At 41.5% G+C, this 24,923-nt stretch overlaps 1 protein-coding gene across 2 annotated transcripts in view; it reads left to right on the top strand.

Annotated features, from left to right (window-relative positions):
• Positions 1–24,923, top strand: part of c3h6orf89 (chromosome 3 C6orf89 homolog) — a 44,464-nt gene that overhangs the window by 7,422 nt on the left and 12,119 nt on the right. For both annotated transcript variants that reach the window (XM_034164706.1, XM_034164699.1), the window contains exon 4: positions 9,466–9,614. In XM_034164706.1, the coding sequence (XP_034020597.1) occupies positions 9,466–9,614 (149 nt within the window). The remainder of the gene's footprint in view (positions 1–9,465; positions 9,615–24,923) is intronic.

Below are 24,923 nucleotides of genomic sequence, written 5' to 3'. Positions count from 1 at the left end.
AAACGCCGCAGGGTTAACTTTTCAGCAAAAAAAAAAAAAGTAAGTTTCTATCTCATATCATTAAAAAGTTATTTACAATTTAGTAAAGCTTGGTCCCAGCCGTTGTATACGACAGCGTCGGCCCCAGAGGGTTAATGGCGAATGGCAGTAATTCCCAGAACCTTTCTGGGCGACCAGTGAATCTGAATGTTTCAACCTCTTAGCAGTAAACAAAAGTTTTTCATGCTAGAAATAAGGTCTGCACAAACAACATCCTTATAAACTTACTTGTATGCTTTTGTCAGCCGATCAGTGCAGTGTGACGGCGAACTACGGGGGCTGGTGATGAACACATTTAAGCAGGGGTGTAAGCAGCTCTCAGTTGAATGGAGTCAGAGCTCCATCTACTGGACAAACGGTGCAAGGACATTTTACATTGCTGACACAAACATTATTTCAGTAACTGTTCTGTTTATGAGCAATTATCGGCGTTCTATCGGCAAAATTTTAGCCGATAGTGAGTACTTTAAAAAGGCTAGCTGATATATCGGCGGGGCTCTACTAAATACATTGTTAGTGTTCACCTCGTATCTACATCCCTGTACTTGTTGAAATCAGTCTGAGCTTTTTCTTGAACAGACTCATTCTTGGACACTGTTTCAGCTCATCAATCAATCAATCAATCAATCAATCAATTTTATTTATATAGCGCCATATCACAACAAACAGTTGCCCCAAGGCGCTTTATATTGTAAGGCAAGGCCAAACAATAATTACGTAAAAACCCCAACGGTCAAAACGACCCCTCATTCTCAGCATCTGTGTGGATGTTAAAATTGCCCACTGTAATTATCTTATCTGAGCTAAGCACTAAGTCAGACAAAAGGTCTGAGAATTCACAGAGAAACTCACAGTAACGACCAGGTGGACAATAGATAATAACAAATAAAACTGTTTTTTGGGACTTCCAATTTGGATGGACAAGACTAAGAGTCAAGCTTTCAAATGAATTAAAGCTCTGTCTGGGTTTTTGATTAATTAATAAGCTGGAATGGAAGATTGCTGCTAATCCTCCGCCTCGGCCCGTGCTACGAGCATTTTGACAGTTAGTGTGACTCGGGGGTGTTGACTCCTTTAAACTAACATATTCATCCTGCTGTAACCAGGTTTCTGTAAGGCAGAATGAATCAATATGTTGATCAATTATTATATCATTTACTAACAGGGACTTAGAAGACAGAGATCTAATGTTTAATAGACCACAATTAACTGTTTTAGTCTGTGGTGCAGTTGAAGGTGCTATATTATTTTTTCTTTTTGAATTTTTATGCTTAAATAGATTTTTGCTGGTTATTGGTGGTCTGGGAGCAGGCACCGTCTCTACGGGGATGGGGTAATGAGGGGATGGCAGTGGGAGAGAAGCTGCAGAGAGGTGTGTAAGACTACAACTCTGCTTCCTGGTCCCAACCCTGGATAGTCACGGTTTGGAGGATTTAAGAAAATTGGCCAGAGAAAACTACAGAGTCCGACATTGTTTTTGCAAAGTTACACACCGATTCAATGTTAATTTTAGTGACCTCCGATTGGCGTAACCGGGTGTCATTACTGCCGACGTGAATTACAGTCTTACCAAATTTACGCTTAGCCATAGCCAGCAGTTTCAAATTTCCTTCAATGTCGCCTGCTCTGGCCCCCGGAAGACAATTGACTATGGTTGCTGGTGTCGCTAACTTCACATTTCTCAAAACAGAGTCGCCAATAACCAGAGTTTGATCCTCGGTGGGTGTGTCACCGAGTAGGGAAAAATGGTTAGAAATGTGAACGGGTTGGCGGTGTACACGGGGCTTCTGTTTAGAACTACGCTTCCTCCTCACAGTCACCCAGTCGGCCTGCTTTACCGGCTGCTCGGGATCTGCCAGAGGGAAACTAACGGCGGCTAAGCTACCTTGGTCCGCACCGACTACAGGTGCCTGGCTAGCTGTAGAATTTTCCACGGTGCGGAGCCGAGTCTCCAATTCGCCCAGCCTGGCCTCCAAAGCTACGAATAAGCTACACTTATTACAAGTACCATTACTGCTAAAGGAGGCCGAGGAATAACTAAACATTTCACACCCAGAGCAGAAAAGTGCGGGAGAGACAGGAGAAGCCGCCATGCTAAACCGGCTAAGAGCTAGTAGCTGCGCTAAGTTAGCGGATTCCTAAAAACACACAAAGTGAATAATGTGTAAATAATTTAGAGGTGATTCAGCAGAGGGAGTGCTTTAGTTAAGGCACGTGAAGATTACACTGTGAAACAAATCGTTATCTAGTTAACTAGATCAATCTAACTGTGCAGATTAAACAGCTAACAGATACAGAAAAACACCGCTGTGCTCCGGAACAGGAAGTGATACAATACCGCAGTGAGAGCCAACCACCAGTCAATAAACTCATCACTAAGTTCATTCCAAACCTTCACACCACTAACTGAAATACACATTCTCTTCATAGATGTTCGAACAATTCTGTTTTTGAAGTTAAAGTTTCCCCTGTAATTATAACCCCCTCTCTATCAGTAAAAAGTTTCTGTAAGTTATCTGGTAGTTGTTTGTGTCTGGCTTTATACATTAAGATAAGATAAGATAAACTTTATTGATCTCACAGAGGAGAAATTCACATGTTACGTCAGCTCTTAAGAAAACACACAGTGTGGGTGCAAGTAGAGGAAAATGTTCATCAAACATCGTGTGTAAGATAAGCAGTGATAATAATACTTGTAACAGTACAAGACATAAGAAATGAGCTGTCTGCAATTCTACCAGATCTGGAAGTTTTAGGAGGCAAATCAAATCAAATCAATTTTATTTATATAGCACCAAATCACAACAGACAGTTGCCCCAAGGTGCTTTATATTGTAAGGCAAAGCCATACAATAATTACGGAAAAACCCCAACGGTCAAAACGACCCCCTGTGAGCAAGCACTTGGCGACAGTGGGAAGGAAAAACTCCCTTTTAACAGGAAGAAACCTCCAGTAGAACCAGGCTCAGGGAGGGGCAGTCTTCTGCTGGGACTGGTTGGGGCTGAGGGAGAGAACCAGGAAAAAGACATGCTGTGGAGGGGAGCAGAGATCAATCACTAATGATTAAATGCAGAGTGGTGCATACAGAGCAAAAAGAGAAAGAAACACTCAGTGCATCATGGGAACCCCCCAGCAGTCTAAGTCTATAGCAGCATAACTAAGGGATGGTTCAGGGTCACCTGATCCAGCCCTAACTATAAGCTTTAGCAAAAAGGAAAGTTTTAAGCCTAATCTTAAAAGTAGAGAGGGTGTCTGTCTCCCTGATCCGAATTGGGAGCTGGTTCCACAGGAGAGGAGCCTGAAAGCTGAAGGCTCTGCCTCCCATTCTACTCTTACAAACCCTAGGAACTACAAGTAAGCCTGCAGTCTGAGAGCGAAGCGCTCTATTGGGGTGATATGGTACTATGAGGTCCCTAAGATAAGATGGGACCTGATTATTCAAAACCTTATAAGTAAGAAGTTAATTCTATTCTATTCTATTCTAGAATTAACAGGAAACCAATGAAGAGAGGCCAATATGGGTGAGATATGCTCTCTCCTTCTAGTCCCGGTCAGTACGCTAGCTGCAACATTTTGGATTAACTGAAGGCTTTTCAGGGAACTTTAAGGACAACCTGATAATAATGAATTACAATAGTCCAGCCTAGAGGAAATAAATGCATGAATTAGTTTTTCAGCATCACTCTGAGACAAGACCTTTCTAATTTTAGAGATATTGTGCAAATGCAAAAAAAACAGTCCTACATATTTGTTTAATATGCGCATTGAATGACATATCCTGATCAAAAATGACTCCAAGATTTCTCACAGTATTACTAGAGGTCAGGGTAATGCCATCCAGAGTAAGGATCTGGTTAGACACCATGTTTCTAAGATTTGTGGGGCCAAGTACAATAACTTCAGTTTTATCTGAGTTTAAAAGCAGGAAATTAGAGGTCATCCATGTCTTTATGTCTGTAAGACAATCCTGCAGTTTAGCTAATTGGTGTGTGTCCTCTGGCTTCATGGATAGATAAAACTGGGTATCATCTGCGTAACAATGAAAATTTAAGCAATGCTGTCTAATAATACTGCCTAAGGGAAGCATGTATAAAGTGAATAAAATTGGTCCTAGCACAGAACCTTGTGGAACTCCATAATTAACCTTAGTCTGTGAAGAAGATTCCCCATTTACATGAACAAATTGTAATCTATTAGATAAATATGATTCAAACCACCGCAGCGCAGTGCCTTTAATACCTATGGCATGCTCTAATCTCTGTAATAAAATTTTATGGTCAACAGTATCAAAAGCAGCACTGAGGTCTAACAGAACAAGCACAGAGATGAGTCCACTGCCTGAGGCCATAAGAAGATCATTTGTAACCTTCACTAATGCTGTTTCTGTACTATGATGAATTCTAAACCCTGACTGAAACTCTTCAAATAGACCATTCCTCTGCAGATGATCAGTTAGCTGTTTTACAACTACCCTTTCAAGAATTTTTGAGAGTAAAGGAAGGTTGGAGATTGGCCTATAATTAGCTAAGATAGCTGGGTCAAGTGATGGCTTTTTAAGTAATGGTTTAATTACAGATTGATCATATTTAAGATCGAAGCATTAATTAATGGTAGGGCTTCCTTGAGCAGCCTGGTAGGAATGGGGGCTAATAGACATGTTGATGGTTTGGAGGAAGTCACTAATGAAAATAACTCAGACAGAACAATCGGAGAGAAAGAGTCTAACCAAATACCGGCATCACTGAAAGCAGCCAAAGAGAACGATATGTCTTTGTTATGGTTATGAGTAATTTTTTTCTCTAATAGTTAAAAATTTTATTAGAAAAGAAAGTCATGAAGTCATTACTAGTTAAAGTTAAAGGAATACTCGGCTCAATAGAGCTCTGACTTTTTGTCAGCCTGGCTACAGTGCTGAAAGGAAACCTGGGGTTGTTCTTATTTTCTTCAATTAGTGATGAGTAGTAAGATGTCCTAGCTTTACGGAGGGCTTTTTTATAGAGCAACAGACTCTTTTTCCAGGCTAAGTGAAGATCTTCTAAATTAGTGAGATGCCATTTCCTCTCCAACTTACGGGTTATCTGCTTTAAGCTGCGAGTTTGTGAGTTATACCACGGAGTCAGGCACTTCTGATTTAAGGCTCTCTTTTTCAGAGGAGGTACAGCATCCAAAGTTGTCCTCAATGAGGATATAAAACTATTGACGAGATAATCTATCTCACTCACAGAGTTTAGGTAGCTACTCTGCCCTGTGTTGGTATATGGCATTGGAGAACATAAAGAAGGAATCATATCCTTAAACCTAGTTACAGCGCTTTCTGAAAGACTTCTACTGTAATGAAACTCATTCCCCACTGCTGGGTAGTCCATCAGAGTAAATGTAAATGTTATTAAGAAATGATCAGACAGAAGGGGGTTTTCAGGGAATACTGTTAAGTCTTCAATTTCCATACCATAAGTCAGAACAAGATCTAGGGTATGATTAAAGTGGTGGGTGGACTTATTTACATTTTGAGCAAAGCCAATCGAGTCTAACAATAGATTAAATGCAGTGTTGAGGCTGTCATTCTCATCATCTGTGTGGATGTTAAAATCACCCACTATGAATTAAAGCTCTGTCTGGGTTTTTGATTAATTAATAAGCTGGAGTGGAAGATTGCTGCTAATCCTCCGCCTCGGCCCGTGCTACGAGCATTCTGACAGTTAGTGTGACTCGGGGGTGTTGACTCATTTAAACTAACATATTCATCCTGCTGTAACCAGGTTTCTGTAAGGCAGAATAAATCAATATGTTGATCAATTATTATATCATTTACTAACAGGGACTTAGAAGATAGAGATCTAATGTTTAATAGACCACATTTAACTGTTTTAGTCTGTGGTGCAGTTGAAGTTGCTATATTATTTTTTCTTTTTGAATTTTTATGCTTAAATAGATTTTTGCTGGTTATTGGTGGTCTGGGAGTAGGCACCGTCTCTACGGGAATGGGGTAATGAGGGGATGGCAGGGGGAGAGAAGCTGCAGAGAGGTGTGTAAGACTACAACTCTGCTTCCTGGTCCCAACCCTGGATAGTCACTGTTTGGAGGATTTAAGAAAATTGGCCAGATTTCTAGAAATGAGAGCTGCTCCATCCAAAGTGGGATGGATGCCATCTCTCCTAACAAGACCAGGTTTTCCCCAGAAGCTTTGCTAATTATCTATGAAGCCCACCTCATTTTTTGGACACCACTCAGACAGCCAGCAATTCAAGGAGAACATGCGGCTAAACATGTCATTCCCGGTCCGATTGGGGAGGGGCCCAGAGAAAACTACAGAGTCCGACATTGTTTTTGCAAAGTTACACACCGATTCAGTGTTAATTTTAGTGACCTCCGATTGGCGTAAGCGGGTGTCATTACTGCCGACGTGAATTACAATCTTACTGAATTTACGCTTAGCCTTAGCCAGCAGTTTCAAATTTCCTTCAATGTCGCCTGCTCTGGCCCCTGGAAGACATTTGACTATGGTTGCTGGTGTTGCTAACTTCACATTTCTCAAAACAGAGTCGCCAATAACCAGAGTTTGTTCCTCGGCAGGTGTGTCGCCGAGTGGGGAAAAACGGTTAGAAATGTGAACGGGTTGGCGGTGTACACAGGGCTTCTGTTTAGGACTACTCTTCCTCCTCACAGTCACCCAGTCGGCCTGCTTTCCCGGCTGCTCGGGTTCTGCTAGAGGGGAACTAACGGCGGCTAAGCTACCTTGGTCCGCACCGACTACAGGGGCCTGGCTAGCTGTAGGATTTTCCACGGTGCGGAGCCGAGTCTCCAATTCGCCCAGCCTGGCCTCCAAAGCTACGAATAAGCTACACTTATTACAAGTACCATTACTGCTAAAAGAGGCCGAGGAATAACTAAACATTTTACACCCAGAGCAGAGAAGTGCGGGAGAGACAGGAGAAGCCGCCATGCTAAACCGGCTAAGAGCTAGTAGCTGCGCTAAGCTAGCGGATTCCTAAAAACACACAAAGTGAATCATGTATAAATAATTTAGAGGTGATTCAGCAGAGGGAGTGCTTTAGTTAAGGCACGTGAAGATTACACTGTGAAACAAATCATTATCTAGTTAACTAGATCAATCTAACTGTGCAGAATAAACAGCTAACAGATACAGCAAAACACTGCTGTGCTCCGGAACAGGAAGTGATACAATACCGCAGTGAGAGCCAACCACCAGTAGAAGCAGGAGTTTATGAATAAAGCGTTGGTCATAGAAACCTGCCTTATGAACCATTCTGATGGCTCTTTTCTGGAGAATGCATAACGGTTGAAGTGAGGATTTGTAAGTGTTTCCCCAAACTTCCACACAGTAATTCAGATATGGCAAAACAAGTGGACAATATAAAATATGTAGAGCTTTGTCATTCAATAAATATTTTGCTTTGTTGAGGACTGAAATGCTGGCAGCAGTGTTTCAGAGGGATATAAATGTAAAATGTTACTTTGGTCCTGGCCTCCCCAATAATACTCGCGCCTGTAGAGCTGCTGCGCTCAGACTGGAGCGCTGAGACTCACCGGGATAAGTTCTCCCCGACTGAACGGGGGATGTCTCATTTTGGGGAAAAACAACACACACGGAGCGGAGGATATTACCATTATTATTATTATTTTCACGCGTGACACTAACTTTAGTTTAGGAACCAGAGAAACGGGAGATATTAAGGTTCCAGTCCACAGCAGAGAACTGCATCGTTAGCTGCTCCACAAAAAAAAAACAAAAAAAAAAACTACGTTAATGACAAATGAATTAAAACTGTCTCTGTGAAGCGGGCGACGATTCTCACAGAGAAATAGAGACTTTAATCAGCAGAAAAGACAAACGCTTTGTTACAGGCTGATGAATAAATTGTGGACATGCTGCTTCTACATCAGAACCAGCAGTTCCACAATCAACATAGAGAAATGATTATTTTCCCGTTACACACCCTCAAAAACCACATAACGGCCCAACTGCAGTGTAATTTTTTGTTATGATGCTGGTGAGAACCCTGGCTCGTCTGAATCTCTTCACCCAAAGCAATCAAATGGACTGATGTGATTATTAACCATCAGATGACAAAGTAAAACCTCTTAAATCATTCTAAAGTCAGTTTTAAGCAGAAACGAGGTGATAATCGGTGACGCTTTGAAATGATGGATGCACAGTGAAAGCAACAGCTAGCAGCCCCTTGTAGCTGCAGCGCTCTGATCACTTCCTCCGTCTTTTATAATGAAATAATGCTGAATTTATGTGGAAATGATTGTTGTACAAAAGCTTCAGATTTCTGTCACTGAGATAGATGATGACTGGGGGCAGATTGAAGCAGAAATGAGGTGATAATCAGTGAACCGTGGCTAATGACGCTTGCGCAGTGAAGGCAGGGAGGAGTGACTTTTTAGGGGGGACCGTTCGGTTGGTCACGCTGGATCTGATCTGTATTGCTGATTTAGCGGATATTTGATTGTTTTTAACATTGAAAGCCCTTTTGATCTGTATTCTGTGTCATATTTTAGCTCATGAAAAGTCACTTCTAACTAGACTTTGACCTTGAAATTTTTTTTCCAAGGTAAAAATTTGTGGAATTGGAAACTAGTATTGGTGGAGGTTTGTGCTCTACGAGCGTGGTGCTCTAGTTATAATTGTGGCTGTGAGCTCAGAAAAATAGACAAAAATGTACTCGTCCTCCAGACTCTGGGACCCTGATTTTCCAATGAAATGCAAAGTTTACTTGCATCTGAAAAGACGACTTTGGACCACTGAGCAGTGGTCCAGTTCTTTTTCTCCTCAATCCAGATCAGACACTTCTGGCAGTGTCTCTGCTTCAGGAGTGGCTCGACAGTTGTCTGGGTGTGTCGGCTCTTGATGCTCTGACTCTAGTCCTCCAGGCTGCGGTCATCCCTGTTGACTGTGCGTCTTTGCTGACCACACATTTCATCTCCAGCCAACCCTCTGTGACTGTGCTTAGATCCAGCACTCTGTGGACAGCAGGGTCTTACCCTCCCTGTGGAGGGCACCAGTGGTGTCTGCCCCATGATGGTGGTTGTGTGGCCTGAACCCAACTGAAAGATTCATGACATTTATTTATTTAAAATAAATGTCACTCAAATCACTCAAACTATAAATGAAATATTCTGATATTTTGAGATACTTTTTTGGGAGCTATAGGGTGTAGTTATCAAATATAAAATTAAACAGGAAGTAAGTAAGTAAAAAAAAAAATGTTTGAAACATTTGAGTTCGTTTGCAATGAGTTTAGAAAATCAAAGATTTTCTCTCCAGACCTCCTTGGCGGCACGTCTGTCTGACGGTTTGATCTCTGGCGAGGTGCTGTGATGTGGAGATGAGTTTGTTTGTAAAAAGTGTCTTTTTGCTGTTTGACTCATGCGGGTTTGGAACTGTGTCCCCGCTGCAGCGTTCCATGAGTGGTGGATCAGCGGCGCGCTCAGGCACAGTCTGGTTAACTGTTCTGGATGTGCTCAGATCTCCTCGGTGCTGGCCGTCCCAGAGAGCCTCAGAGGAACCATCACGCTGCGCCGGGGGCCACAGCTCGTCCTGCTCAAGGTGGGGGGTGGTAATCTAGTTCTTGATTGTGTTTTAACTCCAGTAGTTTGTCCTCTTGTTGTCTTCTTCATGATTCGAGCGCTGCTGCTGAAGAAAACGGTGGCCTGATGAGCCTCCACCGCCTTTCAGCAACACCAAATAAAAGTTAATGTCATTTGTTTCTCCTTCATTTTTGTGCTCACAAGCCAGCTAACATCACCTCCACTGAAGGTAACGGTGAGGACGGCCTTTGCACATGCACCTTTGACCATATCGATTAAAACAAAAAACAAAAAAATCCAGAGGCCAGGATTACATCCACTAAGGATTACATCATCTCTGGGAGGATTGCAGCGCTGGAAAACTGCCTTGACCGTCAGTAATGACCACATCCTTTCTACATTCAGATGCATTGAGAGCCACTTTGTTCTCAGAACTGTGGAATCTTTCAGGCGTCTGCTAATCAGACATTCATTTGGCTTCCCCAAGACAGCTGCACTTCAAGGCCGCTGCGATAAAAAACCTCCAAGAAGATTAAACACTCAAGCCTCGCTTCCCCGGTCTCCCCCTCCCTCAGCTTCTCCAGCTCTGACGTTGACTGTGAACAGTGACTGCTCAGAGCTGAACCCCCCCTCCCTTCCAGGATTCAGTCATGGCCGTTGTTTAGCGCCAAAAAGGGCTGCTACTGGAGTGTTCTGATAAACTGGACTTTCAAATCTTGGCTGTCGTCCTGTGTTCTTGTTTGTCTGTGTGTTTACTGTTCTCTGTGCTGATAAGAGTTTTTTCCTCATTGTTGTGGCTTCTCGAAGGCAGCAACCTTGAGGGTTTTTTTCTCTTCCTTACCTTGTGTGTGCTTTTTTCTATGTTTATGTACCGGGCCGGCCTATGTGTGTTGTGTGTAATGTGTGTGTCGTTTGTTATGGGTCGGTCTTGGTTTGCTCAGCCCTGCTGTTGACCAAGGCAGGGATGTACAGCTGGAGCTGGTCCCCGGGCGCCTAATGGCGACTTCTGCTCCTACTGGCAATTAGGATGGGTTAAATGCAGTAGACACATTTCATTGTGCAGGGAACATGTTTTTCTGTGCATATGACAATAAAATTATTTTGAATCCCTTGAATCCTTTGAATCAAAACTACTTGACGGATTTTGAAGAAATTCTCACCACAGATAGCTATTAGGCCGTGGAAGACGCCACTGAATTTTGGAGATGATCCGGATTGGCGGAGGTCAGAAATCTCTGATTGCTCTTATTCTCTTATGTTTTTGTCCCATCATCTGCCAATAGGGACTGTTGTGTTTTTTTTTTGACTCACTGCTGTACTGACGGCAACAAACAAGATTTACAGGTACAGTCAGTAAACACTAGATAAATATTACTGCATAAAACCAAACCTGCCTCTGGAGGATTTGGTTTTGTGGCTTGTGTTACTCATTATTGGGTGCTTTAGTGAACGGACCCGTTTCCACTGCCGGAACTTGGGCGCCGTTTTAGGGGGCCGACACCTTTATGTGTCTCTACCACAGCAACCATTCCGAAGGTGCTGACAGTTTCTGTCTGTTATGTTTTTTTGTTGTTGTTGTTGTTTTTAATTTGATTGTTTTTTCCCCTCGGATGAACAGGCTCTTTACCTGTATTAATTGCACCTGTTTGAACTTGTTACCTGACACCAGTGCAGAATAAGAGGGCTTCTTAAAGAAAAATTAACAGGTCTGTGAGAGACAGAATTCTTGCTGGTTGGTAGGTGTTCAAATACTTATTTGCAGCAGTAACATACACCCAGGACAGGACGCCAGTCTGTCGCAGGGCCACAAACAGACAAACAAACACAGACACACCCACACACACACCTACGGACAATTTAAAGATTCCAATCCACCTAACCCGCATGTCTTTGGATGTGGGAGGAAACCCACGCAAACACGGGGAGAACATGCAAACTCCACACACAAAGGCCACAGGAATTGAACCCACGACCTTCTCGCTGTGAGGCAACAGTGCTAACCACTAATCCACCGTGCTGCCCTATACGAGGGCTGTCAATAAAGTTACGGTCCTTTCTATTTTTTTCAAAAACTATATGGATTTCATTCATATGTTTTTACGTCAGACATGCTTGAACCCTCGTGCGCATGCGTGAGTTTTTCCACGCCTGTCGGTGACGTCATTCGCCTGTGAGCACTCCTTGTGGGAGGAGTCGTCCAGCCCCTCGTCGGATTTCCTTTGTCTGAGAAGTTGCTGAGAGACTGGCGCTTTGTTTGATCAAAATTTTTTCTAAACCTGTGAGACACATCGAAGTGGACACGGTTCGAAAAATTAAGCTGGTTTTCAGTGAAAATTTTAACGGCTGATGAGAGATTTTGAGGTGATTCTGTCGCTTTAAGGACTTCCCACGGTGCGAGACGTCGCTCAGCGCTCTCAGCCGCCGTCGTCAGCCTGTTTCAAGCTGAAAACCTCCACATTTCAGGCTGTATTGATCCAGGACGTCGTGAGAGAACAGAAGTTTCAGAAGAAGTCGGTTTCAGCATTTTATCCGGATATTCCACTGTTAAAGGAGATTTTTTTTAATGAAAGACGTGCGGACGGGTCCGCGCGTTGGGACGCAGCCGCCGCGACGCTCCGCCACAGGAAAAACACCTCTGTTTGAAAGCCTTAAGGACAAGTTGGAACATGTCCTGCCTGTTAAACAATTTCTCATATACTCACTCCACTGAAAGCCATCAAAAGCCGCCTGGATTTTACAAATGGTTATCAACACGGAGGTGTTTTTCCTGTGCCGCCGCACCGCGTCGGCTGCGTCCCGACGCGCGGATCCGTCCGCACGTCTTTCATTAAAAAAATCTTTAACAGTGGAATATCCGGATAAAATGCTGAAACCGACTTCTTCTGAAACTTCTCTGTTCTCTCACGACGTCCTGGATCAATAGAGCCTGAAATGTGGAGGTTTTCAGCTTGAACAGGCTGATGACGCCGCCTGAGAGCGCAGCGCGACGTCTCGCACCGTGAAAAGTCCTTAAAGCGACAGAATCACCTCAAAATCTCTCATCAGCTGTTAAAATTTTCACTGAAAACCAGCTTAATTTTTCGAACCGTGTCCACTTCGATGTGTCTCACAGGTTTAGAAAAAATTTTGATCAAACAACGCGCCAGTCTCTCAGCAACTTCTCAGACAAAGGAATTCCGACGAGGAGCTGGACGACTCCTCCCACAAGGAGTGCTCACAGGCGAATGACGTCACCGACAGGCGTGGAAAAACTCACGCATGCGCACGAGGGTTCAAGCATGTCTGACGTAAAAACATATGAATGAAATCCATATAGTTTTTGAAAAAAATAAAAAGGACCTGTACTTTATTGACAGCCCTCGTGTATATATATATATATATATATATTATATAAATAAAACCACCTTTCATCTGAGGGGAAAAAACAATCACATTAAAAACAACAAAAATATATACATACAGTAATGTTCAGAATAATAGTAGTGCTATGTGACTAAAAAGATTAGATTCAAGATTCAAGCATTTATTGTCATTGCCACAAAGAAAAACGAAATTACGTCTGGAGCATCCACATACGTAGTTAAAAAGAGCAACCAGTGCAATAAATAACCCCCTAAATACCCCATGCAACATTTATCAAATCAAATCAATTTTATTTATATAGCGCCAAATCACAACAAACAGTTGCCCCAAGGCGCTTTATATTGTAAGGCAAGGCCATACACTAATTACGGAAAAACCCCAACGGTCAAAACGACCCCCTGTGAGCAACCACTTGGCAACAGTGGGAAGGAAAAACTCCCTTTTAACAGGAAGAAACCTCCAGCAGAACCAGGCTCAGGGAGGGGCAGTCTTCTGCTGGGACTGGTTGGGGCTGAGGGAGAGAACCAGGAAAAAGACATGCTGTGGAGGGGAGCAGAGATCAATCACTAATGATTAAATGCAGAGTGGTGCATACAGAGCAAAAAGAGAAAGAAACACTCAGTGCATCATGGGAACCCCCCAGCAGTCTATGTCTATAGCAGCATAACTAAGGGATGGTTCAGGGTCACCTGATCCAGCCCTAACTATAAGCTTTAGCAAAAAGGAAAGTTTTAAGCCTAATCTTAAAAGTAGAGAGGGTGTCTGTCTCCCTGATCTGAATTGGGAGCTGGTTCCACAGGAGAGGAGCCTGAAAGCTGAAGGCTCTGCCTCCCATTCTACTCTTACAAACCCTAGGAACTACAAGTAAGCCTGCAGTCTGAGAGCGAAGCGCTCTATTGGGGTGATATGGTACTATGAGGTCCCTAAGATAAGATGGGACCTGATTATTCAAAACCTGATAAGTAAGAAGAAGAATTTTAAATTCTATTCTAGAATTAACAGGAAGCCAATGAAGAGAGGCCAATATGGGTGAGATATGCTCTCTCCTTCTAGTCCCTGTTAGTACTCTAGCTGCAGCATTTTGAATTAACTGAAGGCTTTTCAGGGAACTTTTAGGACAACCTAATAATAATGAATTACAGTAGTCCAGCCTAGAGGAAATAAATGCATGAATTAGTTTTTCAGCATCACTCTGAGACAAGACCTTTCTAATTTTAGGGATATTGCGCAAATGCAAAAAAGCAGTCCTACATATTTGTTTAATATGCACATTGAATGACATATCCTGATCAAAAATGACTCCAAGATTTCTCACAGTATTACTAGAGATCAGGGAAATGCCATCCAGAGTAAGGATCTGGTTAGACACCATGTTTCTAAGATTTGTGGGGCCAAGTACAATAACTTCAGTTTTATCTGAGTGTAAAAGCAGGAAATTAGAGGTCATCCATGTCTTTATGTCTGTAAGACAATCCTGCAGTTTAGCTAATTGGTGTGTGTCCTCTGGCTTCATAGATAGATAAAGCTGGGTATCATCTGCGTAACAATGAAAATTTAAGCAATGCCGTCTAATAATACTACCTAAGGGAAGCATGTATAAAGTGAATAAAATTGGTCCTAGCACAGAACCTTGTGGAACTCCATAATTAACATTAGTCTGTGAAGAAGATTCCCCATTTACATGAACAAATTGTAATCTATTAGATAAATATGATTCAAACCACCGCAGCGCAGTGCCTTTAATACCTATGGCATGCTCTAATCTCTGTAATAAAATTTTATGGTCAACAGTATCAAAAGCAGCACTGAGGTCTAACAGAACAAGCACAGAGATGAGTCCACTGTCATAAGGCCATAAGAAGATCATTTGTAACCTTCACTAATGCTGTTTCTGTACTATGATGAATTCTAAAACCTGACTGAAACTCTTCAAATAGACCATTCCTCTGCAGATGATCAGTTAGCTGTTTTACAACTACCCTTTCAAGAATTTTTGAGAGAAAAGGAAGGTTGAAGATTGGCCTATAATTAGCTAAGATAGCTGGGTCAAGTGATGGCTTTTTAAGTAATGGTTTAATTACTGCCACCTTAAAAGCCTGTGGTACATAGCCAACTAATAAAGATAGATTGATCATATTTAAGATCGAAGCATTAATTAATGGTAGGGCTTCCTTGAGCAGCCTGGTAGGAATGGGGTCTAATAGACATGTTGATGGTTTCGAGGAAGTAACTAATGAAAATAACTCAGACAGAACAATCGGAGAGAAAGAGTCTAACCAAATACCGGCATCACTGAAAGCAGCCAAAGATAACGATACGTCTTTGGGATGGTTATGAGTAATTTTTTCTCTAATAGTTAAAATTTTATTAGCAAAGAAAGTCATGAAGTCATTACTAGTTAAAGTTAAAGGAATACTCGGCTCAGTAGAGCTCTGACTCTTTGTCAGCCTGGCTACAGTGCTGAAAAGAAACCTGGGGTTGTTCTTATTTTCTTCAATTAGTGATGAGTAGTAAGATGTCCTAGCTTTACGGAGGGCTTTTTTATAGAGCAATAGACCATTTCGTCTCCAACTTACGGGTTATCTGCTTTAAGCTGCGAGTTTGTGAGTTATACCACGGAGTCAGGCACTTCTGATTTAAAGCTCTCTTTTTCAGAGGAGCTACAGCATCCAAAGTTGTCTTCAATGAGGATGTAAAACTATTGACGAGATACTCTCTCACTTACAGAGTTTAGGTAGCTACTCTGCACTGTGTTGGTATATGGCATTAGAGAACATGAAGGAAACATATCCTTAAACCTAGTTACAGCGCTTTCTGAAAGACTTCTAGTGTAATGAAACTTATTCCCCACTGCTGGGTAGTCCATCAGAGTAAATGTAAATGTTATTAAGAAATGATCAGACAGAAGGGAGTTTTCAGGGAATACTGTTAAGTCTTCAATTTCCATACCATAAGTCGGAACAAGATCTAAGATATGATTAAAGTGGTGGGTTGAGTCTAACAATAGATTAAATGCAGTGTTGAGGCTGTCATTCTCAGCTTCTGTGTGGATGTTAAAATCACCCACTATAATTATCTTGTCTGAGTTAAGCACTAAGTCAGACAAAATGTCTGAAAATTCACAGAGAAACTCACAGTAACGACCAGGTGGACGATAGATAATAACAAATAAAACTGTTTTTTGGGACTTCCAATTTGGATGGACAAGACTAAGAGTCAAGCTTTCAAATGAATTAAAGCTCTGTCTGGGTTTTTGATTAATTAATAAGCTGGAATGGAAGATTGCTGCTAATCCTCCGCCTCGGCCCGTGCTACGAGCGTTCTGACAGTTAGTGTGTCTCGGGGGTGTTGACTCATTTAAACTAACATATTCATCCTGCTGTAACCAGGTTTCTGTAAGGCAGAATAAATCAATATGTTGCTCAATTATTATATCATTTACTAACAGGGACTTAGAAGAGAGAGACCTAATGTTTAATAGACCACATTTAACTGTTTTAGTCTGTGGTGCAGTTGAAGGTGCTATATTATTTTTTCTTTTTGAATTTTTATGCTTAAATAGGTTTTTGCTGGTTATTGGTGGTCTGGGAGCAGGCACCGTCTCTACGGGGATGGGGTAATGAGGGGATGGCAGTGGGAGAGAAGCTGCAGAGAGGTGTGTAAGACTACAACTCTGCTTCCTGGTCCCAACCGTGGATAGTCACGGTTTGGAGGATTTAAGAAAATTGGCCAGATTTCTAGAAATGAGAGCTGCTCCATCCAAAGTGGGATGGATGCCGTCTCTCCTAACAAGACCAGGTTTTCCCAGAAGCATTGCCAATTATCTATGAAGCCCACCTCATTTTTTGGACATTTTTTATAACATCTGTACAGTGACATTTGACAGCAGTATAAAAACAAGATATTGAAAAAATGCATTAAGAGTAAGAACAGACCAAATAAATAAATATAAAAATGGTAACACTGTACAGCAATGCAGAAACCAGTTCAATACTATTAATTGATGGCTATAATCCACGGAAGGAGGGACATAGGGGGAAGAGGGCAATTTCCAAATAAATAAATAATAATAACAATGTGCAACAAAGCAAAACCAGTTCAGTGCTACTACAATTGATTATGAACTCAATGCAGTTGATATAGTTATAGTCCGTGGGAGGGAGGCAAAGAGGGGGGGAGGGCAGAGTTCAATAATCTGACAGCTTGAGGATACAGGCTATTGGCCAGTCTAGATTTTCTGGCCTTTACGGCCCTATACCTTCTCCCTGAAGGCAACAGATGGAGAAAGTGATAAGCAGGATGATGCTGGTCTCGCAGGATATTACGCACTCTGTTAAGACAGCGAGTGGGATAGATAGTGTTAATCTCTGGGAGAGTCGTCCCAATGATACTCCCCGCTATTTTCACCACCTGCTGAAGTGCCTGCTGATCAGCCTTAGTGCAGCTGGAGAACCACACTAACAACCCATATGTCAGCACACTACTGATGGCACAGTTATTAATCCAGGTTTTGAGTATATTTCTTATTGTTACATGGGAAACAAGGTACCAGTAGATTCAGTAGATTCTCACAAATCCAACAAGACCAAGCATTCAAGATATGCACACTCTTAAGGCTATGAAATTGGGCTATTAGTAAAAAAAAGTAGAAAAGGGGGTGTTCACAATAATAGTCGTGTGGCATTCAGTCAGTGAGTTTGTCAATTTTGTGGAACAAACCGGTGTGAATCAGGTGTCCCCTATGTAAGGATGAAGCCAGCACCTGTTGAACATGCTTTTCTCTTTGAAAGCCTGAGGAAAATGGGACGTTCAAGACATTGTTCAGAAGAACAGCGTAGTTTGATTAAAAAGTTGATTGGAGAGGGGAAAACTTATACGCAGGTGCAAAAAATTATAGGCTTTTCATCTACAATGATCTCCAGTGCTTTAAAATGGACAAAAAAAAAAAACAGAGACGCGTGGAAGAAAACGGAAAACAACCATCAAAATGAATAGAAGAATAACCAGAATGGCAAAGGCTCACCCACTGATCAGCTCCAGGATGATCAAAGACAGTCTGGAGTTACCTGTAAGTGCTGTGACAGTTAGACGACACCTGTGTGAAGCTAATTTATTTGCAAGAATCCCCCACAAAGTCCCTCTGTTAAATAAAAGACATGTGCAGAAGAGGTTACAATTTGCCAAAGAACACATCAACTGGCCTAAAGAGAAATGGAGGAATATTTTGTGGACTGATGAGAGTAAAATTGTTCTTTTTGGGTCCAAGGGCCGCAGACAGTTTGTGAGACGACCCCCAAACTCTGAATTCAAGCCACAGTTCACAGTGAAGACAGTGAAGCATGGTGGTGCAAGCATCATGATATGGGCATGTTTCTCCTACTATGGTGTTGGCCCTATATATCGCATACCAGGTATCATGGATCAGTTTGGATATGTCACAATACTTGAAGAGGTCATGTTGCCTTATGCTGAAGAGGACATGCCCTTGAAATGGGTGTTTCAACAAGACAATGACCCCAAGCACACTAGTAAACCAGCAAAATCTTGGTTCCAAACCAACAAAGTTAATGCCTCGCAGATGTGAAGAAATCATGAAAAACTGTGGTTATACAACTATCAATCAATCAATCAACTTTTTTCTTATATAGCGGCAAATCACAACAAACAGTTGCCCCAAGGCGCTCCATATTGTAAGGCAAGGCCATACAATAATTATGAAAAACCCCAACGGTCAAAACGACCCCCTATGAGCAAGCACTTGGCCACAGTGGGAAGGAAAAACTCCCTTTTAACAGGAAGAAACCTCCAGCAGAACCAGGCTCAGGGAGGGGCAGTCTTCTGCTGAGACTGGTTGGGGCTGAGGGAAAGAACCAGGAAAAAGACATGCCGAGAAGGGGGGCAGAGATCGATCACTAATGATTAAATGCAGAGTGATGCATACGGAGCAAAAAGAGAAAGAAACAGTGCATCATGGGAACCCCCCCACAGTCTACATCTAAAGCAACATAACCAAGGGATGGTCCAGGGTCACCCGATCCAGCCCTAACTATAAGCCTTAGCGAAAAGGAAAGTTTTAAGCCTAATCTTAAAAGTAGAGAGGGTATCTGTCTCCCTGATCTGAATTGGGAGCTGGTTCCACAGGAGAGGAGCCTGAAAGCTGAAGGCTCTGCCTCCCATTCTACTCTTACAAACCCTAGGAACTACAAGTAAGCCCGCAGTCTGAGAGCGAAGCGCTCTAATGGGGTAATATGGTACTACGAGGTCCCTAAGATGGGACCTGATTATTCAAAACCTTATAAGTAAGAAGAAGAATTTTAAATTCTATTCTAGAATTAACAGGAAGCCAATGAAGAGAGGCCAACACGGGTGAGATATGCTCTCTCCTGCTAGTCCCCGTCAGTACTCTAGCTGCAGCATTCTGAACCAACTGAAGGCTTTTTAGGGAACTTTTAGGACAACCTGATAATAATGAATTACAATAGTCCAGCCTAGAGGAAATAAATGCATGAATTAGTTTTTCAGCATCACTCTGAGACAAGACCTTTCTGATTTTAGAGATATTGCGTAAATGCAAAAAGGCAGTCCTACATATTTGTTTAATATGCGCTTTGAATGACATATCCTGATCAAAAATGACTCCAAGATTTCTCACAGTATTACTAGAGATCAGGGAAATGCCATCCAGAGTAACGATCTGGTTAGACACCATGCTTCTAAGATTTGTGGGGCCAAGTACAATAACTTCAGTTTTATCTGAGTTTAAAAGCAGGAAATTAGAGGTCATCCATGTCTTTATGTCTGTAAGACAATCCTGCAGTTTAGCTAATTGGTGTGTATCCTCTGGCTTCATGGATAGATAAAGCTGGGTATCATCTGCGTAACAATGAAAATTTAAGCAATACCGTCTAATAATACTGCCTAAGGGAAGCATGTATAAAGTGAATAAAATTGGTCCTAGCACAGAACCTTGTGGAACTCCATAATTAACTTTAGTCTGTGAAGAAGATTCCCCATTTACATGAACAAACTGTAATCTATTAGACAAATATGATTCAAACCACCGCAGCGCAGTGCCTTTAATACCTATGACATGCTCTAATCTCTGTAATAAAATTTTATGGTCAACAGTATCAAAAGCAGCACTGAGGTCCAACAGAACAAGCACAGAGATAAGTCCACTGTCCGAAGCCATAAGAAGATCATTTGTAACCTTCACTAATGCTGTTTCTGTACTATGATGAATTCTAAAACCTGACTGAAACTCTTCAAATAGACCATTCCTCTGCAGGTGATCAGTTAGCTGTTTTACAACTACCCTCTCAAGAATCTTTGAGAGAAAAGGAAGGTTGGAGATTGGCCTATAATTAGCTAAGATAGCTGGGTCAAGTGATGGCTTTTTAAGTAATGGTTTAATTACTGCCACCTTAAAGGCCTGTGGTACATAACCAACTAACAAAGATAGATTGATCATATTTAAGATTGAAGCATTAAATAATGGTAGGACTTCCTTGAGCATCCTGGCAGGAATGGGGTCTAATAAACATGTTGATGGTTTTGATGAAGTAACTAATGAAAATAACTCAGAACAATCGGAGAGAAAGAGTCTAACCAAATACCGGCATCACTGAAAGCAGCCAAAGATAACGATACATCTTTGGGATGGTTATGAGTAATTTTTTCTCTAATAGTCAAAATTTTGTTAGCAAAGAAAGTCATGAAGTCATTACTAGTTAAAGTTAATGGAATACTCAGCTCAATAGAGCTCTGACACTTTGTCAGCCTGGCTACAGTGCTGAAAAGAAACCTGGGGTTGTTATTTATTGTTAATTATTTTCTTCAATTAGTGATGAGTAGAAAGATGTCCTAGCTTTACGGAGGGCTTTTTTATAGAGCAACAAACTCTTTTTCCAGGCTAAGTGAAGATCTTCTAAATTAGTGAGACGCCATTTCCTCTCCAACTTACGGGTTATCTTCTTTAAGCTATGAGTTTGTGAGTTATACCACGGAGTCAGACACTTCTGATTTAAAGCTCTCTTTTTCAGAGGAGCTACAGCATCCAAAGTTGTCTTCAATGAGGATGTAAAACTATTGACGAGATACTCTAACTCCCTTACAGAGTTTAGGTAGCTACTCTGCTCTGTGTTGGTATATGACATTAGAAAACATAAAGAAGGAATCATATCCTTAAACCTAGTTACAGCGCTTTCTGAAAGACTTCTAGTGTAATGAAACTTATTCCCCACTGCAGGGTAGTCCATCAGGGTAAATGTAAATGTTATTAAAAAATGATCAGACAGAAGGGAGTTTTCAGGGAATACTGTTAAGTCTTCTATTTCCATACCATAAGTCAGAACAAGATCTAAAATATGATTAAAGTGGTGGGTGGACTCATTTACTTTTTGAGCAAAGCCGATAGAGTCTAATAATAGATTAAATGCAGTGTTGAGGCTGTCATTCTCAGCATCTGTGTGGATGTTAAAATCGCCCACTATAATTATCTTATCTGAGCTAAGCACTAAGTCAGACAAAAGGTCTGAAAATTCACAGAGAAACTCACAGTAACGACCAGGTGGACGATAGATAATAACAAATAAAACTGGTTTTTGGGACTTCCAATTTGGATGGACAAGACTAAGAGACAAGCTTTCAAATGAATTAAAGCTCTGTCTAGTTTTTTGATTAATTAATAAGCTGGAATGGAAGATTGCTGCTAATCCTCCGCCCCGGCCCGTGCTACGAGCATTCTGACAGTTAGTATGACTCGGGGGTGTTGACTCATTTAAACTAACATATTCATCCTGCTGTAACCAGGTTTCTGTTAGGCAGAATAAATCAATACGTTGATCAATTATTATATCATTTACCAACAGGGACTTAGAAGAGAGAGACCTAATGTTTAATAGACCACATTTAACTGTTTTAGTCTGTGGTGCAATTGAAGGTGCTATATTATTTTTTCTTTTTGAATTTTTATGCTTAAATAGATTTTTGCTGGTTATTGGTGGTCTGGGAGCAGGCACCGTCTCTACGGGGATGGGGTAATGAGGGGATGGCAGGGGGAGAGAAGCTGCAGAGAGGTGTATAAGACCACAGCTCTGCCTCCTGGTCCCAACGCTAGATAGTCACAGTTTGGAGGATCCAAAAAAATTGGCCAGATTTCTAGAAATGAGAGCTGCTCCCTCTAAAGTGGGATGGATGCCGTCTCTCCTAACAAGACCAGGTTTTCCCCAGAAGCTTTGCCAATTATCAATGAAGCCCACCTCATTTTTTGGACACCACTCAGACAGCCAGCAATTCAAGGAGAACATGCGGCTAAACATGTCACTCCCGGTCTGATTGGGGAGGGGCCCAGAGAAAACAACAGAGTCCGACATTGTTTTTTCAAAGTTACACACCGATTTAATGTTAATTTTAGTGACCTCCGATTGGCGTAACCGAGTGTCATTACTGCCGACGTGAATTACAATCTTACCAAATTTACGCTTAGCCTTAGCCAGCAATTTCAAATGTCCTTCGATGTCGCCTGCTCTGGCCCCCGGAAGACAATTGACTATGGTTGCTGGTGTCGCCAACTTCACATTTCTCAAAACAGAGTCGCCAACAACCAGAGTTTGATCCTCGGCGAGTGTATCGTCGAGTGGGGAAAAACGGTTAGAGATGTGAACGGGTTGGCGGTGTACACGGGGCTTCTGTTTAGAACTACGCTTCCTCCTCACCAGTCACCCAGTCAGCCTGCTTTCCCGGCTGCTCGGGATCTGCCAGGGGGTAACTAACAGCGGCTAAGCTACCTTGGTCCGCACCGACTACAGGGGCCTGGCTAGCTGTAGAATTTTCCACGGTGCGGAGCCGAGCCTCCAATTCGCCCAGCCTGGCCTCCAAAGCTACGAATAAGCTGCACTTATTACAAGTACCGTTACTGCTAAAGGAGGCCGAGGAATAACTAAACATTTCACACCCAGAGCAGAAAAGTACGGGAGAGACGGGAGAAGCCGCCATGCTAAAACCGGCTAAGAGCTAGTAGCTGCGCTAAGCTAGCGGATTCCCAAAAACACACAAAGTGAATAATGTGCAAATAATCCAGAGGTGATTCAGCAGAAGGAGTGCCCCAATCAAGGCACCAAACAGGCCATGAAGCAGCACAGGCAACGCACGACAACAGCGAACGCACGACAACGGTGCTAAAATAAAATAAAAATAAAAAATAAATAAAAAAATAAAAACGAAAGCGTTAGCAAGCTAGTTAGCTTGCCAACGCTAATGAAAGTTAGCTGATAAAAGTGCTCCGTCGCGATGTTTCGACCGTTAGAGGTCTTCCTTAGGCGTTGGAGCACAGTAAAAAAGTAAAAAAAAGTAAAAAGGTAAAAAAGTAAAAAAGTCTTGAAAAAGACTGTTAGTTCAAGTCCAAAGCAGCAGGTAGCAGTCTCTGTGTAAACAGTCCCAACAGAGAGCCAAAAAAAGACTCAACTAAATACTAGTTTAGTGATTCACAGGATTGCTAAAAAAAGCAGCTTGAAAATAATAGTTTTGAGTTTGTAGCGTCAACAGCAGATGCTACTATTATTGTGAACACCCCCTTTTCTACTTTTTTTTATTAATAGCCCAATTTCATAGCCTTAAGAGTGTGCATATCATGAATGCTTGGTCTTGTTGGATTTGTGAGAATCTACTGAATCTGGTACCTTGTTTCCCATGTAACAATAAGAAATATACTCAAAACCTGGATTAATCTTTTTAGTCACATAGAACTACTATTATTATGAACACTACTGTATATAATATTTTCTGGATGAAGGATGGTAATATTTTCTGTCTTTTTTCTGGATGAAGGTTGCTGATATTTTCAATTTTTTTTTTTTTTTGATGACGGTTGCTGATATATGGAAGCTCGTTTGCGCCACTTGAAAAAAAGGTTTTTTGATTAATTGCGAGATATCTCACAATTCTGAGTTACTATCTCGCAATTCTGACTTATCTCACAATTCTGACTTACTATCTCGCAATTCTGACTTATTATCTCACAATTCTGACTTATTATCTCGCAATTCTGAGTTACTATCTCGCAATTCTGAGTTACTATTACATGGAATGATAACCATTGTTTTGTGTACATTTTTATAATAATAATAATTCTGATGATGATTAGGATACTCTTAATAAATTAATATACGTATTATATACAGACATAATACATATGCAGACAATAGGAATCAACGCTAATTTCAACAGGGTCCTCAAACGTTCCACAGTGATTCAAGCTGCATATTCACTTATAACGTCAATGAATAAAATTAAAATAATTTAAACAAATAAACACTAAAACAAACACCATCGTGTGATGAAACGTCATAAAATAAACATGATAATATCAGACGCGTCGTTCCTACTGAACAAAACCAGCCAATTAGTGCTGTGTTCACTCCCACATATCTGGAGACAACATGAGATAGAATAAGTATCATATTGATTTGTGTACGTTTTTGTTGCGCAAACTGTGTATCTGTGCTGTTAATTGTGAGTTTAAAGGTGACGAGGTTCAAATGCGCGTTCCCGCGAAGGGGGTGCTTTTCACAACAGGGGCAATGCATTTCGTAACGTAAAGTATCTCAGAATTGGGAGATAGTAACTCAGAATTGCGAGATAATAAGTCAGAATTGCGAGATAAGTCAGAATTGCGAGATAGTAACTCAGAATTGCGAGATAATAAGTCAGAATTGGGAGATAGTAACTCAGAATTGCGAGATAGTAACTCAGAATTGCGAGATAATAAGTCAGAATTGCGAGATAATAAGTCAGAATTGCGAGATAGTAACTCAGAATTGCGAGATAATAAGTTAGAATTGCGAGATAGTAACTCAGAATTGTGAGATAAGTCAGAATTGCGAGATAAGTCAGAATTGCGAGATAGTAACTCAGAATTGCGAGATAATAAGTCAGAATTGTGAGATAATAAGTCAGAATTGCGAGA

This window comes from Thalassophryne amazonica, chromosome 3 (assembly GCF_902500255.1).
Source record: "Thalassophryne amazonica chromosome 3, fThaAma1.1, whole genome shotgun sequence".
Classification (NCBI taxonomy): Eukaryota; Metazoa; Chordata; class Actinopteri; order Batrachoidiformes; family Batrachoididae; genus Thalassophryne; species Thalassophryne amazonica.
This window is presented reverse-complemented; position numbering and strand designations above follow the sequence as displayed.